Source organism: Grammomys surdaster, unplaced genomic scaffold, assembly GCF_004785775.1.
Source record: "Grammomys surdaster isolate TR1022 unplaced genomic scaffold, NIH_TR_1.0 64, whole genome shotgun sequence".
Lineage (NCBI taxonomy): Eukaryota > Metazoa > Chordata > Mammalia > Rodentia > Muridae > Grammomys > Grammomys surdaster.
Genome location: NW_021604566.1, coordinates 3,194,528 through 3,213,731, shown reverse-complemented (window position 1 = coordinate 3,213,731; position 19,204 = coordinate 3,194,528). Strand labels below are relative to the sequence as shown.

General features: G+C 41.8%; 1 protein-coding gene across 1 annotated transcript in view; it reads left to right on the top strand.

The window, feature by feature from the left end:
• Positions 1–5,844, top strand: part of Rab2a (RAB2A, member RAS oncogene family) — a 67,783-nt gene extending 61,939 nt beyond the window's left edge. The window contains exons 7-8 of the mRNA XM_028769923.1: positions 2,919–2,987; positions 4,542–5,844. Of these exons, the coding sequence (XP_028625756.1) occupies positions 2,919–2,987; positions 4,542–4,637 (165 nt within the window). The 3' untranslated portion in view covers positions 4,638–5,844. The remainder of the gene's footprint in view (positions 1–2,918; positions 2,988–4,541) is intronic.
• Positions 5,845–19,204: the final 13,360 nt, after the last annotated feature.

Genomic DNA, 19,204 nt, shown 5'->3' with positions numbered 1-19,204 from the left:
AGAAGATTAATTTCACGCCTTCCAGATATAAAATACATCTCAAATGTGTTACAACTGTGCTTTTAAAGGTGTATAATAAAGTAGTAAATACTGTTTATGGAATAAAATTAGTATAGTAACTTTGAAATTTTTACATAGCATAGCTTTCTTGTGCCAGGTTTTAAATGATTCCTCAACGAGTTAGCAGAACAACAGTTTACCTGGATGATTCTTTCTGTACTAGGTTATTGTTAGAGCTGTTCTGTGAAGTCTGGCAATGTTAGCACTCTCACACATGGTACTCTCCATATATGGGACCTTGTAGTCTGTCTGGATTGTGTTAGCATGCACACATGTGCTGCTCCTTTAGGAAGAGTTGCAGCCTCACGAAGTCTGTGTCTTTTAATTCAGTTAGCCAGATTTCTGAAGCCATTATTGTAATTGACTTGTTATTAGTAATAAAGTTAAAGGATAACCTTGCCGGGCAGTGGTGGCGCACGCCTTTAATCCCAGCACTTGGGAGGCAGAGACAGGCAGATTTCTGAGTTTGAGGCCAGCCTGGTCTACAGAGTGAGTTCCAGGACAGCCAGGGCTATACAGAGAAACCCTATCTCGAAAAACCAAACAAAAAGGATAACCTGAGTTTTGAAGAATGTAAATCAGTTCTTAGTTGCCTGAAAACCAATTTCCCCTTCACTTTAATACCACCACACACATGAAAACCATGCTTGCGTCCTAAGTGCCTTGTGAATCATCAGTGATTAATTCTTCTCATTATTTTGCAGCAGATTCTCATGACCCTCTGTGATGATTCGATCGGCCACTTAGAGTTTATGCATATTCATGCCTCTGTGTCCCTGCCACAGTCGTTCAGATCTCCTTTGCTGACTGGGTGTGCTTGGTATAGTAATCGAGCTGCTGTAGGTTGATTACTCTGGGGAGCTGTAAGGCCTTTAAAGGTGAAAATGTAACAGTCCTGTTAATTGGAAGCAAAAGCTATGCTAGCAACTTCAGCAGTCCAATGTTCCCAGTGTCTAAAAGAGGAGAGGTAGGAGTCCTACTACCTCTTAACTTCTTAAATTTCCCATTAGATCTGTGCTGGTGGTCCAGAAGACCTGTGAACTTTCTAAGATACTACTTGAAGATGTCTTTCCTCATCATACTGGTTACTACTCTATTTCTCTCAAATCTGATAGTTGAGACACTATCTGAGTTTGTGTACTATCTGTAGCACTGATAATATCCACATAAAATACCTTCAGTAGTCCACATAAACGTAGGATACCTGTGAATAATTGACAGGCTTAATTTGAGAGTAGTTTCTCACACTCATCCCAATTTTCTGCAGAGGAGTAGTGCGCTGTGTAGCAGAGGGCAGAACTCTTCAACGTGAGTGGTGTTCCTTTATCGTCCGAACCCTGATTCTCATTCTTTGTTTTAAAGATTGAGAGGACGTGTGTGAGAGAGCACACAGGTTATATGTACGTGCATTGCATTTTCTGCCAGGTGTGCTGCACACGTAGGTCCCAGTTGATGCCTCTCCCTTCTGCCCCACTGTAGGAATGCTGCCATTGCTAGACCTGGGCCACTATATCTGATTTTTGGAATGTGTTCCCAGGATTGAATTTGAATCTTTAGCATTTTATGATAAACACTTTGACCTGCTGAGCCATCTCCTGGCCTGACTGGGACTCAGTCTTTCAGACTACATATTAAGTATGGCAAAAGCAGTCCCACATGGAACACTGTCCTCTAATATCAGCTAGTGCAAACATGTTGGCATGTGTAAAGTGCCTAGGTGACATGGGTTCTCCTGCGCACATTTCATTAAGACATTCTTTCCCCTCCTTGGTGATAAAAGTGGGATTGAATTTTATGTGTTATATTTTTTATGCATGTTTTTCAGGGGCCAACCACAGTATAAAGGATGAAGCCCAAACCTGCATCCTTTAAATGGCTGAATGTTCCTTCAGTAGCCCACCTTTTTTAGTTTTCACTCGCTAGTGGGTAAAACTTCGTGTTGTTTTGTATTTCGGCCATTATGAACAAACAGTGTTTGTGATTCAAATGAAGTTTGACATGCATCTTTGCTTCCTCAGCTTAGAGGGAAAGCTTTTGGTCCTCACCAGTGAGGATGCCATCAGGTGTGCCTTGTCCTAGATGAGCAGTTCTCAACCTTTGGATCTCGACCCCTTTGTGGGTTGCACATCAGGGCTGCATATAAGATATTTACATTATGATTCATAACAGTAGCAAAATTCCAGTTATGAAATAGCAGTGAATAACATCACAACCTGAGGAGCTATATTAAAGTTCAAAGCCTTAGGAAGGTTGAGAACTGCTGCTTTAGATACTTTATCACTCTGGAGCTTTCCTTTCTATTCCTACATTATTGGATGTTTTCATGATGAAAAGTCGTTGAATTTTATCAATGCTCTCTATGTATCTATCTCAATGATCAAGGTTTTGTCATTAAGATATACAAAAAATTAAGTTTCATGTACCAAGCGCTATGATATTGTCAAGAACGTGTGTGTGTGTGTGTACTGGCACATTCATGCCTTGGCACATGGCACATGTATGGAGGGTACTTTCTGGAGCCAGTTCTCCTTTTTGGGATCAATCTCAGCTTTTATGGCAAGTACTTTTACCCTTGGTCTGAGCCAGCTTATCTAACCCTCAAGAGTTCTTCATCAGCATCATGGTTAGAGGGTGGTGCTCAGAGGCCAGAGGAACACGTTAGATTCCCTAGAGCTGGAGTTACAGGTCATTGTGAACCACCCAGTATGAGTGTTGGAAATCAAGCTCAAGTCCTTTGGAGAAGCAGTAAGCTCTTTTTAACTGTTGAGCCATCTCTTCAGTCCTGTAGAGCCTGTCTATGTTCCTTTACTGTTGTGATTTTGAATAGTGTAAACCAATTTTTCTACTTTATATTTCAGGCATTTATTAACACAGCAAAAGAAATTTATGAAAAAATCCAAGAAGGGGTCTTTGACATTAATAATGAGGTGTGTATATACAAATATTGTTTACTAAGTACTAATTTTGAATTGATGCCTACTTAATATTTGGAGTCATGATTTTGTTATTTATTTTTTATTCCTAAAATGGTTCAATTGATTACCCATTGCCACATTAGTTAACAATCATCTATCTGATTTTATATATATAATTAACAGCTGGCATAGCTTTCTCTAGTGTTATTTTGAGCCCAGTTTAGTCAGCATGATTGGGACAAAGTGTGGCATTTTAGATTGTGAATGTCCACTAGCTGTCATTTTGACCTAAATCCCCCTCTCTGTGTTTATCCTTATTTCAAAATGTTTAAGTATATGGAATATGTTACATACTTTCCCATCAGCATTTCTGTTACTTCGTATTAAAGACGACATCTAAGAGATGCTCTTGGCCAGTGCTTGCATGAGGCTTTCAGCAGTTTGCATTTGGTTTCCAAAAAGTACTTGATTTTTTTTTTTTTTTTAATTTTGGAATAGCATGACTTTAAATCTTATCTTTAGACTTACATGGCAATACTTCTTGAGTTAATTTAAAGGTGACACCATTCAGAGACTAATACCCTATAAATTGAACAGTAATTGGCCCTCTGTTTAAAGGGCACGTGTGCTGTTTCATATAGTAGCTAACTGCTTTGCTGCACCTTCTGCAGCTTTGATTGTAATGTGCTGTCAGAAGCCAACAGGCCATGCTATTTATTTGGCCTGATGCCAAGGCTGACTCCTTGATTCCTCAAGAAGTTGCTACCAGCCCAGAGGGGGCAGAACCAATGAGCCATAGGGCATGCTTTTTATTAAAGAGGAGTCAAAAGAGCGAAAAGAAACCACATCAGCCACTGTCAATAGTGAGCCAGTGCCAGAAGCCCCAAGGCTACTACTGTTGCAGAGTAACTGCCAAGCACCATAAATCTGAGATTTACTGTGACGCAAAGTTTCCTTAAGAGCTTAATTTCTGGAGCTACTGTATTACTTTTCTCAAAGTGTTGTATTTTTAGGTAAAATCCACTTGAGGGAGTGAGGGTTAAGACACAAGTGTGAATTTGACGAATGAAAGAACCACTCTGTGTGTGGGTTCTTGGCAACCTGCCATGTCTTTGGGGAATCACAGAAATTATTGATGACACAGAACACTCATGCCCCTCAGCCTGCACAGCTGATTCAACATGGAACAGAAATGCTGTCTAAAAGAAGCATTTTACGTCCTGTTAGAGCAGTGAAGGCGTTGGATAGTTTTGGATAGTTGGATAATCATTCCATGTACTAATTGTTACAAGTGATCTCTTCACTATGAAACTCTCTGACAAGCAGCATTATCTGATTTCTGCTGACCAGTTCCATAACAAACTGTTTTTCCAAAACATTTTCTCTGTGTTGTTTTTAAAAGAAGAAACCACCTTGTTTCAAAAATCTTTTTAAAATATTTTTAGAGTTGTTTGGCAAAATTAAATCACTAAGAATTATGTGCATTTTTTAAATAATAATAATCTACTTAGTTTGCTGTCTGGTTGCGTCTGCTTTTATTTACAGTCCTCTTCTCTTCTACCTCAGGCAAACGGCATTAAAATTGGCCCTCAACATGCTGCTACCAATGCATCTCATGGAGGCAGCCAAGGCGGACAGCAGGCAGGGGGAGGCTGCTGTTGAGTCTGTTGTTACCGGCTAGCTGCCCAGTGGAGTCACGCACTCTGTCACCCTCTTTCCTCATGCTCGGCTGAGACATGAAACTATTGAAATGGCTTTATGTCACAGGAGACTTTAATCCTTCAGATTCTTGTATAACTTTGAATAAATGGTTAATGTTCACTTAAAAAAGACAGATTTTGGAGATTGTATTCATATCTATTTGCATTTGATTTCTAGGTCAATTGATGTGATTATTTTTGTTAAATGTTGTCTTGTGCCCTTAACTACGAGCTGAATTGTATTAAACACTACAAAGTCATGGTGAGTATTTTAAATCAGTTTGTGTAGTTAGGTTTCCCAACACCTGTGGTTACCTAATGTTTAATATTATAGGACTGTCCTCAAAAAGTTTGTCAACTTTCAAGGATATAAGGAAAAACAGAACTCTTTGAATTCTGTATTTATCATTTGCTTTCTGTATATATAGTTTAATAACCTGCTTGGGTGTGATTTGCCAAGCTTGAACTATAATGCATTTGCATAAATTCTACCACTGTTCAGAGCTTGAAGCTACAGAAGCATTGTTAGGAATTGCTTGGACACTGACTTTTAAACTTTTTGACATCGTTAACGAGCATGTTCATCTTTTCTTGTCACTAGTCCAAGAAAAATACGCTTCCTGTGTATTACTGAAGGCTGTGTATGTGTTAACCTGTTTTAATGCCAAACGTTTGCTATTTGTCCACAATTTCTTGAGACCGCTTTACAAAAGGATTTGTTTGCCTTAATGAGTACTGTTGGATAAAATACATTGTAATGAGTGGAAGGGCAGAAACAGAAATTCCAACACTGCGCAGCTCTCAAGAGCGAGGACCACACGGAGGGGGCACGCCGTGCCACTTCATCTTCCCTTAGACACAATAATGTTCACAGTTTCTAAGTCTATTTTCACGCAGGGCAGTTTGTCAACCTTGATGTACAGTGTGTAACATTTTTTTCTTTCAGTGGCAACCTATCTATAATCTTTAAAGTATGGTAAGCTTACTGTCTGTTTTGAGGGGGATATGAAAATAAATCTACCAGATGGAAAATCCTGTTCAAAGTAGAAAAGTTTTAGTTGTTTACTCACTGTGGTGGTTTTATCCTTTCTTTTTCTCCCTTGGTCTAGAATGAAATTGTTACAGCAGTGCAAAATAAACTCCTATGGATAAAAGTGTCCTTTTCATGATGAGCACGTTTTAAATATACTTTGCAAGTACATTAACACCTCTTACATGTGTTCCAGCATGCTATCCTAAAGAGTCAGAATACTCAACGTGCACCCTTGTGAAAGTGTGGAAGGACTCACTAGTGGAATCCTCCTTACTGTTCACCTTGCACAAGGAGCGTGTGTGCCAGGAGTGTGTGAGCTGAGTGAGACCCTGCACTCCCACTGCCTGCTGCCTTCTCTGGAGATCCATGACCCTGCCGCAGCTCTGTCACTGCCCTAGCAGGGAATCGCCAGGTGCTGTCATAAGGCTGTTTGTGGCAGAGAAGGGAACGAGGACATGTAGTTTATGAGCATCTCTTGTTTGCTCTTTCCCCCCTCAAAGTGGGTGGTCCACTGACAGTGCTGCTTTCCATTGCTGTTGCATAGCAAAAATCCAGACAGTCTTGAGTTCTGCTCTATTCCCAGTGACACTGGGACCTTGAATATGTAACAACTTTGGTAACTGTCACAACTTGAAATGCTTTTTTGCATCCCTTCTCTAACCTCGATTCTTTCCCGAATCAAATCCAAGAAAACTGATGGCTAAAACCAGAACCAGTATGACATGTATTCTAATCCCCACCACAGACAACCTAAGGACGCCATGCCATGGCAGCAGAGCCATTCACTGCCATTTTCTCTACGGAGCTCTGAGCCAAGGAAGAGATGGCAGGAGCACTTTGTAGCTTAACGGAAGAGCTCTCTGTGTTTCCCACTCATTGCTCATTCATTGCCCTGTTACAGATAATATAGTGTCAGTACCTTGTTGAATCATACTGTAATGCTGACTTTTATTGATCTTGGATCAATTTTTGTAGCATATGTGGTCATATTTTAATAACAATCAGTCATGAAAACAAATGCAACTCCAGTGGTCAACATGTAGCTCTCTAAAATTGCAGCCTTCAGTGAAGACCTTGTTGCCATTTGTCTTTTCAGACAGAAGCATACAGTAGATGTGCTTAGATGGCCAAGTGGTACATGGGATCGGAACTGAATCTGTTGTGCTTCCACTGTGTTGTTTGAAACCTCACACTATGTATCTCAGACTGGCTGTGAATTCATAATCTGCCTCCCGGCTAGCTAGAATCACAGCTGTGTGTAACCACATGCAGCAACTGGAGTTTTCTGTTTATCTTTAAGGATATTCTAAAATAACCAGTTGACACAAAAGTAGGGTCGGCTCTGGATACATTCACTTGCCATGTGTTCAGTTCCAGAGAATTGCCTGGGAGTTTATGGGCCATCTAGCATGTGATACACAGTGGCACTGCCTCAGCGAGGTGGAGGGAAAGAACACCCCCCCATACCCCTCCCCCAAATAAAAGTTGTCTCTGCTCTCTACACATGGACTGTGGGTTGCATGTGCTCACCATCATCTCTCACACAAAAGTTTTAAAAAATAAAACAGGGAGTTGGGTAAATGGTACCATGTGGGATGGACACACAGACTGCAGTTTAGATGCGATGTGGTGTTAATAGAGCCCGCCCAGCAAGGCTTCTGCTGTTGCTGTGTAGTAGATAACATTGCTTACTCATTTGAAGTTATGATAGGACGCTATTTGAAGTGCTGGTGTACATTTTAGTGTTCACTAGCTTTGTAGTCATGAGGGCTGCTCTTAAATATCAAAGGGTAGAAGACCAAAAATTTGATAGAAAAATAAGAGCAATGAAAAGATAATTCATAAAGGAAATTAAGTTTATTTTTTAAAAGTGAACTTAGAGGTTGGGAGAGATGGCTCACCAGTTAAGAATATATACTGCTCTGCAAAGGACCTGAGTTCAATTTCCAGCACCCATATGGTCCCTAGTTACCACTGTAACTTCATTTCCAGGGAATCTGATACTCTCTTTTGACCTCTGTCAGCACGTGTTGGTGCACAAAAAATACATGCCAACAGGGCTGGGGAGATGACTCAGAGGTTAAGAGCACCGGCTGCTCTTCCAGAGGTCCGGCCTGACTCCAATTCCCAGCAACTACATGGTGGCTCACAACCATCTGGAATGAGATCTGATGCCCTCCTCTAGCCTGCAGGCATACATGCAGGCAGACACTATACATCAGTAAATAAATCTTTTAAAACAAATACATGTCAACAAAACACTCATACACACAAATCTTTTGTAAAAAATGAAATCCAAAGATGGAGCCGAGGAATGTAGCTCCGCTGTACAGACATGGCCACCAAATGTGAGGCCTGAGTTTCATCCCTGGGACCCAAAAGAGAAAATGTTTTTAAGCATAAAATGAGTTGGTGGATATGGTGATTTTCTTCCCCAACATTTCTACCCTACTAACATTGGATACCTTGTGTACACATGATGGAGTTTTTATTTTAAAATTCAGGTAGAGAACCAGTAAAGTGGTTCATCTTGTAAAGGCACCGACCACCTTGCCTGCCACTTTAAGTTCAGTCCCCAGGGGCACATGGTAGAAGAGAATTCATTCCCACAACTTGTCCTCTCACATGTGTGTATGCACACACAAATAAGAATATACTTTAAGCCTTTTTTTAACCTAAAAAGTTCAAGGGAAGTCAAGTTGCCAGTTTCTCCCGTGGAACTGGACACATTTTGACATTTGGAGAGAATCATGGCAATGGAATAAAGCTACCTTCTATAGCTGTTGTCTTAGCAATCCAGTTCTTCTGAGACCCACCTTGTTGGTGCTAGCAATACAGAAGCTCACATGCACGGGGCACTGGGAATAGCTGCAAGTAATGGAAATTACCTATAATGTAACGAGCAAGGTGCAGTCTCACAGTGGAGCCCCGCACAGCTGGAACGCTTGGTGTCTAGGAGCCAGAGTGACTTCAGGCATGTAGTGTTTCCATGAGGCAATCCAAGGAAATACAAGTGTACCCACTCCTCTGTGCCAAAAAGCTCAAAGTGGAGGCTGGCTCCCTACAGAATGAATTGTGGAGTGCAGAGTCAGAGTTGGGTTCCGGGCAAGGGAGATGAGAGGAAATAGCACTAATGTCAGTTCACATTTTTCTGTAGTGAGAGTCCAAATGTGGTCATGTTTCTTATACCCTAAACATAACTAAAACAAACTTTTAACACCAGGAATGCAAGTGAAAAACATATGTATGAACCTAGAGAACATTAGTTAGCATACTGAAAGGATAGGGAAGTAAACCCAACATTCGAGGTTATGGAGAACAGTGGCAACACTTTACAAAGGGGTTATGGGTTGGCAATTCTAGAGCTGCCTTTTCTTCACATGAGATGATCAACATTTTTAGGTAGTGAGTGATTTCTCAGGAAGAATGGCAAATATTCAGGGGCAGAATTGAGTCCATGATATCAGTGTGAAGAAAGTAGAAGGCTTTTGCAGGTTACTGTTCAAATGCATCAATTGTGTTATATATTGTTATATAGATACTGAGTGAGCACATACCACAAATATGCAAATTATGTATTTCATATCTTTGTCCACCGAGATGCCCCAGAAACAGATCCCAGTAGCACACCTGTCCAGATGCTGATTTCTAAATATCATCCTCCCATAAAGAGAACTCATTTAAAAATGTATATGGCTGCTTCCCAGCACTTGGGAGGCAGAGGCAGGTGGATCGCTGCATTTGAGGTCTACAGAGTTTCAGGACAGCCAGGGCTATGTGGAGAAACCCTGTCTCGAAAAACAAAACAAAGCAAAAAAGTACGTGATTTTTGGATTTGGCAGAGAAATTTTAAAAATACACCTGGAATATCTTATGATGTCAAGGACAAATTAGGAAGTGTTTGAGAGATGATGGGAGGGGGAGGGGCATGCCAAAGGATGGAAGAGCAGTCTCTGCTTCTTCTGGCCAACATGGGCAAGTTAAGAAGCTAATGCTGGGAATGGATTTTAAACTGGAGAGGAATACCTGTGAGCTTACAATGAGGTAAACAAGTGAATTAGTAAATGGGGAGAGGAAGAACTCCTGCTCTGCACCCTTACCTGTTCCAGGGATTGACCCATCCGCACAGTGAGTAAGTGGGATAGAAGATACGGACACGCAAAAGCTGGAGTCCAGGTGCACTAGGCTCCCCGGTGAGGAGGCCACAGTACTCCAGAAGTCAGCGTGTTTATTATATACAGTTACATACAACACACACACACACACACACGCACGCACACACACACGGAGATGGGTTTAGCTAATCTTAGTGGGAACAGTATGGTCTTCAGGCCACAAATATTCAGGATGAGAAAACCATAGTGAACGTTTTCTGCCCACGTTATCAACATCTTCGACAACAAAGATCCATTCAAGACATCATTCACTCAGGGCTCCTCCTCCCCTCTTTCTGTGCTGTAGAATATCAGCTTACAAAGACAGTGTAAGTGAAAGCCTTCACTGCCTCCATGCCAACACTCATTCCCAAGTTCAAGTATTGTACAAAGCACTTCCCTACTGGAGCTTATGAACCAGCGTTTTGTTTTAAATTGTTAGCGTGATTCTGTTCTAAGAGTGTAATGAGTTTTCCTGTCTATTTTTTTTTAAATGCAGTAATTTTCTATTGTTATTCTTAAATTACCAGAAGTGGGACTTAACACCAACAAATGTATTATCACACAGGACTACAGATCCAAATTGTCATTAAACTAAAATTAAGGTGTTTGTGTTTCTTTCTGAGGTTCTAAGGGCTGGTCCATTTTCTTGCCCTTTCATATTAAAGGCATCTCTTGGTTTGTATACCTTCCTCCATGTTCAAACATTGATGTCCAGTTAAATTATTCTCATACCACATTTTTCTAATACTGACTGTCTTTTCTCGCTTTCACTTCTGAGGACCCTCATAGATTCAGACATATAATCAAAGATAAATTCTTTCATATCTCAAAGTTCACTGATGAGCAAATTCTTATTTAGTGTTTGAGACAGGGTCTGGAACTTCATATGTAGACTGGCTGGCCTTAAACTCATAGAACCCCTCCTGCTTCTGCCTTCCCAGTCTTGGGATTTAAGGTGTGTGCCACCACACAAATAGCCTCTCATGCCAAAGGAGCTGGAGCCCATGTTATGCAATGGTTGTAGCTTTGGCCCCTCACAATAAATGGGGGAAAAGCACAGAAAACTCAGTCACACAGGTGGGGCATGACCCTTGCAAAATAGAACTAATCCTCCATTGACTAGGAGGGGTCCCAAAGACAGACAGAAGAGGATATCTTATTAATAGGAAGGTGAGGAAAGAGGGTAGGAGAAGATGAGAAGTCACATGACAAGAAGTCACATGACACAGTAGCAATAGGATGAACAAGGAGCCAATGCTCTGATAGAAACAAGGCAGGCCATCTGGGGAAGTCGTGTGCACCCACAGGTTCACATCTCAGCCTGCTGCCGTGTGTGTGTGTGAAAGAGGGAAAAACTATTTCCCAAATGGCTCTTTGCCTCTTGAGAGCTCTTAGCATCTACTGCAAAACCCCAATACAACACACAGAACTAGAGGTTCAAAGGAACAGTCAAGCACTCCTCTCAGGGATACAACAGATATAGCCAGTGGTTTTTATTAACCTACTGAATTCCTTCAGTGCTGGGAATTGAACCCAGAGCCCTAAGCATGCTAGACAAGTGCTCTACTATCCAGCTACATCTCTAACCCTTATTAAACTTCTTAAAAAATAAGTACATGGGAGTGAATTACTTCCCTGAGAGATGGCTCAGGGAAGTAATTCACTCAACCTGTGGGTCACCACCCCTTTTGGGGTCAAACAATCCTTTCATGGGTTGTCTAAAACCATTAGAAAACATAGATATTTACATTATGATTCGTAACTAACAAAATTACAGTTATGAAGGAGAAATGAAAATGATTTATGGTTGGGGTCATACAACATGAGGAACTGTATTAGAGGGTCACGGCATGAGAAGGTTGAGAACCACTGATTCAGGGGTTAAAAGCTCTGGCTACTCTTCTTAGTACCCACATGGTAGCTCACAACTCCAGGCCCAAGGGAGCTGATACCCTCTTCTGGCCTCTGTGACAACTGCCATCACATGATGCATAAACATGCATGCAAGCATCACGTTTATCCATACACATAAAATGAATGAACTTCTGTTGGGTGTAAGAAAGACCAACACAGAAAATGTTTTATAAATCTCTAATTAACTACTCAACTACTGTCAACCACTCAACAGTTTGCATCATCAAATTTATCTGCATAATTAAAAATTAAACTTGAACCAGACAGGGTGATTGATGTATTCCTGTGATCAGCACTTAGGAGGTAGAAGTAGATGGTGAAATTAAGGCCAGCCTGGAATACCTGTCAAGAGCCTGTCTCTAAACAATAACAAAAGACAGCTGCTAAACTTGGGGCTTGAGGTGTATCTTGGTGGCACAGTACTTGCCCAGTATATACAGATTGGATACCCAAAACCAACACTCACATGATTCCTTGATAAATACACTTTTAAATACTGTTAACTTATCTGGTCACTGGCTCAAACCTGTAATATAAGCCTCTTGAAGACTGAAGCAGGTGAAGGCCAGGAAGTGAATACCAGCAGGGCAACTGACTGACATTTTGCTTCAAGAGAAGTTTAAGGGGTCTGCAATGTAGCTAGTGGTAGAGTACTTCTCTATCATGTGATTAATTACCAGTACTGCAACAAAGAAAAATAGTTAACAAGTGATAAACATTCACACACATACATACACGTATATATCTGTATGAGTGTCTTTAATGCATTACTAGTAAGAACACTAAGCAAGAGTGTCTGCAGTTAACTATAGAGGGCAGCTTGGCCATGGAGTTGGAAGCATCACTGCCCAAGAATAGCTTCTCCCCATCGATGCAGCCAGTGCAGACTCATCATGATGTACTGTTCTGACATCCTGATGAACCCCGCCCACCCACCCACCCCCCACCTTTTGAGCCCCGATGAGGATTCCATTAAGTGCTCACTTTGTCAGATCCCACAAAGACTTGGTGTGGGCTCTTTAGGCCCTTCAAGACATAACTTCAAGTGCTTTTAAAAATCCTAGTTAGGCTGTATATGGTGGTGCATGCCTGACATTTTTCTGAGACTGGCTTAATTCATGTTCATGATTATCTCAAGTCTAATCTGTTTCCCTACAAGTGTTGTAGCTTTATTCTTTATGGCTAAAAACAAAATTTTTGCATGGTGCATATAAACCACATTTTCTCTGTCCGTTCTTCTGTTGATGGACACCTAGGTTGGCTCGGTAACTTAGCTATTGTGAATGATGCACAGTCTGCACTGAAGGGCAAGTGTGTCTGTGATGTGTTAACTTGGAGTCTTTCGGATAAATAGGATTGAAATAAAGAAATTCAAAAACAAAACTACTGACTTCTGCAGTGGTCAGGCTAATTTCTTTTCCCATCAGCAGTGTTTAAGGGATTCCTTGTCCATCTCCTCACCAGCATGTGTTGGTATCTGTTTTCTTAAAGACTATAAGGCACACTGAAGTGCACATGAATTCAGGGAAACTAACATTGACAGTGGAGAAGTTGTTTCAATCCTGTAAGGACTGAAAGAAGTGAGAATGAACACTAAGGGGCTGTGGGCCGAGTGTCGCGGTTCTTGTTTGAGATCCTGACATCATTTGGAATGATTTGAATATGGCTAAGTAGTCACGGACATCGGTGAGGAGAAGAGTGGAGATGACGAGCTAGAGGCAAGGCGACTGACTGCCTTTAAAAAGGCCAAGGCAGTCTTACATTTGGCAATTAATTTTGAGTTAAAATAGCCACCATTACAGTCCCCTGAGAGACCGCTGCTGCAGAGAATTCACATTGTGGAACACAGTGACTGACCACAAAGCCAGCCATGCACTGCCTCCTTGCAGATGCATGCAGACTGAGGGCTGTGCAAGTATGAGGTATGATGCTTCCCTTCCGAACTTTCTCTCCAGCAGTGGGTGCTGTGTGTGAAAGCACCCATCTACACATGGTCTTGCTAATTAATATTGCTCGAGTGTTCATTAGGGACCAGAACCACTGATGGCTCTGTCAAAGGCTGTGGCCAGAAACCTACTTACTCCTCACATCTTTCCTAAGGAAATGTGATGACAGAGGATCAGAGGATCGTGAGCTTGTATCCCAGGACCAACAATGCAGGACAGAGGAGTGGTCAGGTTAACGCATTTTAGAGCCTAAAGCCAGAGAGTGTTGTGCTATGTAATATCCCTTCGCTACAGCTTCCCTCTCCCTGGCTTTCTATCTCCTCTTGAGATCTTCACCTTACATGTGTTTCTACAGCCAGTTTTCCCCTTCTTCCAGGCACCACTCACAGTGGGTTAGGGTCCATCTTAAGGACCACATTTTAATTTCATTGTCATAAAAGTCCTGTCTCCAGGTACAGTCACCCTCGGGAACCAATGATGAGCGTTGAGCGCATGGGGTTTTGTCTGTGCCTGGCCAATCCTGGGACCACAGCAAATTGGCTACAGGTGGCAGCTTCTAGAGGAAAATCGAGTGCCACTCTTGTCCAGAGCCCAGTCAGGTATTGTGGTGAGGGTGGGGCTGGGGAAGGACTTCATATGGCATGAGTTGGGAGCTGGAGACACCCTGAAAGAGCACTTTCTCCTTATTTACAGTCTGTTGACTGAATCTTGGAAAAACTCAGCCTTAGAGTAGTACCCTTCCTAATTTTACACATTTCCACTTGATCAAGGCTCAACCAACAATCCAGGCCCTTTGTTGCTGGAGTCCCTGGATGTTACAAGGTTGACATGGGGCATTGCCCTCCTATGTTAGCTTCAGGTGTCTTAGGCAGAGAGGCCAGGAAATCCTTGGCCTGTACTCTCTCTGGCTGTTTTTTGGGGTCTTCTTTCATCCTCTCTTCTCTGCCCTTTTTCTAGCCTTTCAACCCCTTAATGCTAGATAAAATAGAAAAACGGATAGAGGGGAAAGGGAAGATAGCCCTGAATAATATCAGGGGTGGGAAAGGAGGCTATATTACTGTGAGACTACGTCCTGCTGACTAGGGACACTGAGTTCCTTGGGGCCAGTCTCATCTTCACCATCAGGGTATCTAATTTCGTCTTGTTTCTTTGCACAGGACTACTTAACAAGCCATGACCAACATTAACTCTCCAGCAACCCATCCCACCGCTTAGACTCTAGCATTTATATACCCTCTGAACAGTCCCCAGAATTCTAAATGTCACAAGTTTGCAAAAACTGTCTGCAGCTGGAAAAATCACAAACCTGCCAGAGAATGGGGCAAATCATAGTTAGCTACAGTGACAGCTACTGAGACAGTCCCATATCCCAAACCTGGATTAAAACAAAACATATTTTTATGATACTTCTGTGTTTTTTTAAAGAAACAAAAAAATCTAAAATTGTTACTACATCTCCCTTCTGTTTTAAGCCAATAATTGTGCTGTGTGTAGTGGGAAATTACAAACAGAAGACATTTTCTTGGATATTTCTCTTGGACCTACACTCAGTGGTCCAATGGTAACCCTTGACAAATTGCCTGTAACCCCCCCCCCAAGCCTAGACCTTCTTTCTGGTTTAGTTTTATAAAATAATTGCCCTTATAGATGCCTTGTTCACAATATTATTGAAAATCATCATATTTTCCACAATTAAAGCACAGGACATTTTGAGATCTTTATCATATTGGTTATAGTCTCTTTGCATATGCCCCACAATTGGAACACCAGGCATTTTGAGACCTCTAGCAATAGCTTGACCTATATTAGTATGATACACATTAGAACCAATATCAGTGGTACCCCCCTTATCCATCTGTCCACTGGCGCTGCCCACACCTTTAATGGTCTAATAACATTTTTACGTTCGGTATTTGCATTTTCAAATGCCAAGGTCTGCATCAACACCTGCCTTGTGTCAGGGTCTGATAATGGCTTTGTTCGAATCTGAGACTAATCTTTGAAAAACATAAGGGAAAGCTTCTCTAGAGCCTTGTACAATCTCAGTAAATAAGGTAGAACTTTTCCCGAACTCAACTATGTCCCAAGCTCTTAAAACTGCTCGGTGACATTGTTCTATAGTAGCATCATCAAATTGAATCTGTTCTTGTACGACTGAGTACCACCCTTCACCCAGCAACTGATTGCTGTTTTGGTGTTCAATATTGGCAGCTTCTTCCCTCTACCATGTTAACCACTGTAACTGCAGACCAGCCTCTAGTTCCCCTCTCACCAATTCCTTCCAGTCCTGGGGAATAATTTTATTTTGAGTAGCCCAGTTATTTAGAATTTGCAAGTGTATTCCATCTGAAGCCATGGCCTCATTAAACTGCCTTAGATCTATCATTTCTATAGAATGCCATCCTATCCCATCATAACCTTGTTCCCCATCATTAGCAGGCATATTCTGTACATCTATACTGGGAAAGCTGATGGTGATTTCCTAACCCCAGGCCACCCTGCCTCCCACTCCACCGTGATTGCTTTGAGATTAATCTTTTCGCTCTAAACGAGCTGTTTCATCAGATTGTCCTCCTGCCCTTTCAGCCTTTCTCTGACCCGACTGCTCTCTGGTGCCATTTCTCTCCCTCTTTCCTCCTGCGGGAAACTCCTGGGACTGAGCCCTTTTGTTCCTCGCCTCCCCAGCGCTTCCACCTCCACCCACAATTTTTCCAGTTGCACATCCAACTCTGCAACCCTTTGAGGAATGAGAGAGCAGAGTGAAGCCTTTTGTTTTCCTGGCTCAGCCACTTTTCGTTTCTCAGGCCCCTCCATTTCCACCGGAAAGTTTTCCAGTTGCACAGCCGTTCTCTCAACCTTTTTGGAAACAGAATATAGGATGAAGAAAAAGAAAAACCAGAAAATCCCCTGTGGAAGAAGAGCAGGGGATGCCCTAGAGGAAGCCGTCACAATGCATTTTTTTTTCTGATCTTGAAACAAAAACAAAAACCCATCCCTTTGTCCCCTGATCTTTCTCTCCAACATTTGAAATCAAATCTCCCATTCTGTCTGCCCCGTCTAGGCGTCGCTTGGAGCCTATCTTTTGCTACTTCCTGGGTTCTTCTTTCTTCCACCTTTCTCCACCTTTCAACCCCCTAACACTACATAAAAGAGAAAAAGGATAGAAGGGAAAGAAAAGAGGTCCCAGAATAAATTCAGGGGTTAGAAAGGGGTGTCATTACCATTAGACTACTTCCTGCTGATTAGGGGTATCTAGTTCCTTGGGGCAAGTTTCATCTTCAATATCAGGATATCCAATTTCTTCTTTTTTTTTTTTTTAAAAAACTTTTTTTAAATTTTATTTTGTTTATGTGTGTGTGGTTTTTTAAATGTGAGTGTGGTTTGCGTGTATTATACCTACACGCCAGAAAAGCGCGTCAGATCTCTTTATAGATGGTTGTAAGCCACCATGTAGTTGCTGGGAATTGAACTCAGGGCCTCTGGAAGAGCAATCAGTGCTTTTAATTGCTAAGCCATCTCACCAACCTTTCTTGATTCTTTGCCTAAGGCTACTTAATAACCACAACCAACAATCCACTCCACTTTTCAGGGCCCTAGCATTTACATACCCTCTAAAAAGTCCCCAGAATTCCAAATGTCACACATTTGCAAAAACTATCTGCAGCTGGCAAAATCACACCCCCTCCGGAGCATGAGACAAATCATAGCTACTGTGAACAATCTGAACTAGCCACATATCCCACACCTGGGATTGAAACAAATACATATTCTTATAATAGTTCTGTTTTTTAAAGAAACCAGAATTCCAAAATTATCACTACACTGTCCCAGAAGAGCTTAAGGCAATTCAGGCTTTACCAAAAGCCGTAGAATCCCATAACTCAGAGAAAACAATTTAGTGTCTTGCTAGACAGTGTTCCTGACATCTCAGCCATCAGTTCGGAGACTCCAAGGCTGCCAAAATAGTCTAATGATGCTCAAGTTCCCCATGAAAAATGGTACAACACTTGCTCACGGACTCACTCGTCCTGTGCACAGTCTCTAAGGACCTGTAGCTCTGGACACCATGCCAATGCTTGGTAAGTAGTGGTGATGAACTGCTTAGGGATGAAGAAAAAAGAATCTATATATGCTCAGCATAGATTCATGGTTTAAAAAATATTTTGATCTACAGTTGTTTGGTTGACTGTAAGGATGCAGAACTCAGAGATGAAGAGGAAAAGCCCTCTTTCTTGGTTCTAACAGTCTGCACACATACATGCATTTATCAAAATGCCTTTAACCCTGGCTGCCACCACTTTTGCATACTTCTTGCACTGTAGACCTTCCATTGTTACTGTGATGGCCAATCTTGGTTATCAACTTGACTAGATCTAGAATAGACCAAAACCCAAGCAGCTCCACACACCTGTGAGAGATTTTTTTTTTTTTATTGGATCATTTGAGGTGGGAAAATCTAGCTCAAATCCGAGCTACACCTTCCGGTAGCAGCCACATAAAAGGACATAGAAGAAGGAAGCTTTTGATTTTTGCTTGCTTGCCTTCACTCTCACTAGCAAGTTCATCTGTCTTGATGCTGGGGTGTTCCTTCCCTGGTACGAGAACCTACTTCTGTGGGATTCCAGTACAGGCTGGAGACTAGCAGCTCTGTAGGACTCCAGCACCAAAGTGAGACTTCTGAGACATCCAATCTCATGAACTTTCTGTTTGGAGATACCCACTGTCAGACCACAGCCTGTAACCGCTCTAATAAATTTGATCCATTTTGTTCCTTGAGAGAACCTTGACATAATCATTTTAATTGTGATGGGCAGGAGGTTGAGGCAGGAGTGAACTGCTCAGTTAAAATACTGGTTCTTCCAGTTACTAACAAAGCACTCAGCCTCCCTCCACACTTCATACTCCTCCACTATGGACACACACACAAACACACATAATTTAAATAAACAGCAACTATTTTCTCAGTATGTGTTTGATTCAATTAAAATAAACAACATTCAACAAATACTGAGCATTTGCCAGAAAAATATCATATTAATATGCTGTTTGATAATATGTGATATTTTTCGATATTGAGAATGGAACCATTAAAAACCAAAAACTGTCGTCAGAGTCAGAGCTTGTGACTTAATAAGCAGGTGCCCTACCTTGAGCTCCTTACAGCAAGCTGGCTTTTGTTGACTTTTAAAACCTAGTCTGCCAGGCAACTGGTGCTGTTCTCACTGCCCCAGGGTTCCGTGAGATGTGCACAGTTTCAAGCTCAACCTACAGTTCCTCCCTATGCCAGTACTTCTGACTCTCCCACAATCCCCCTCCACATGATTCCAGTCCCACTTTTCACCAGCCTTCTTACTGTGACCTTACCACCATCTGCAACAGCAAAACACTGAAGTCAACGTAAGCCCATCAATAAGGAAGGTTTCCAGCCGTCTGGATGGCCCTAAATTCCACACATTCAGTGGGCTTATGCAGAACAATA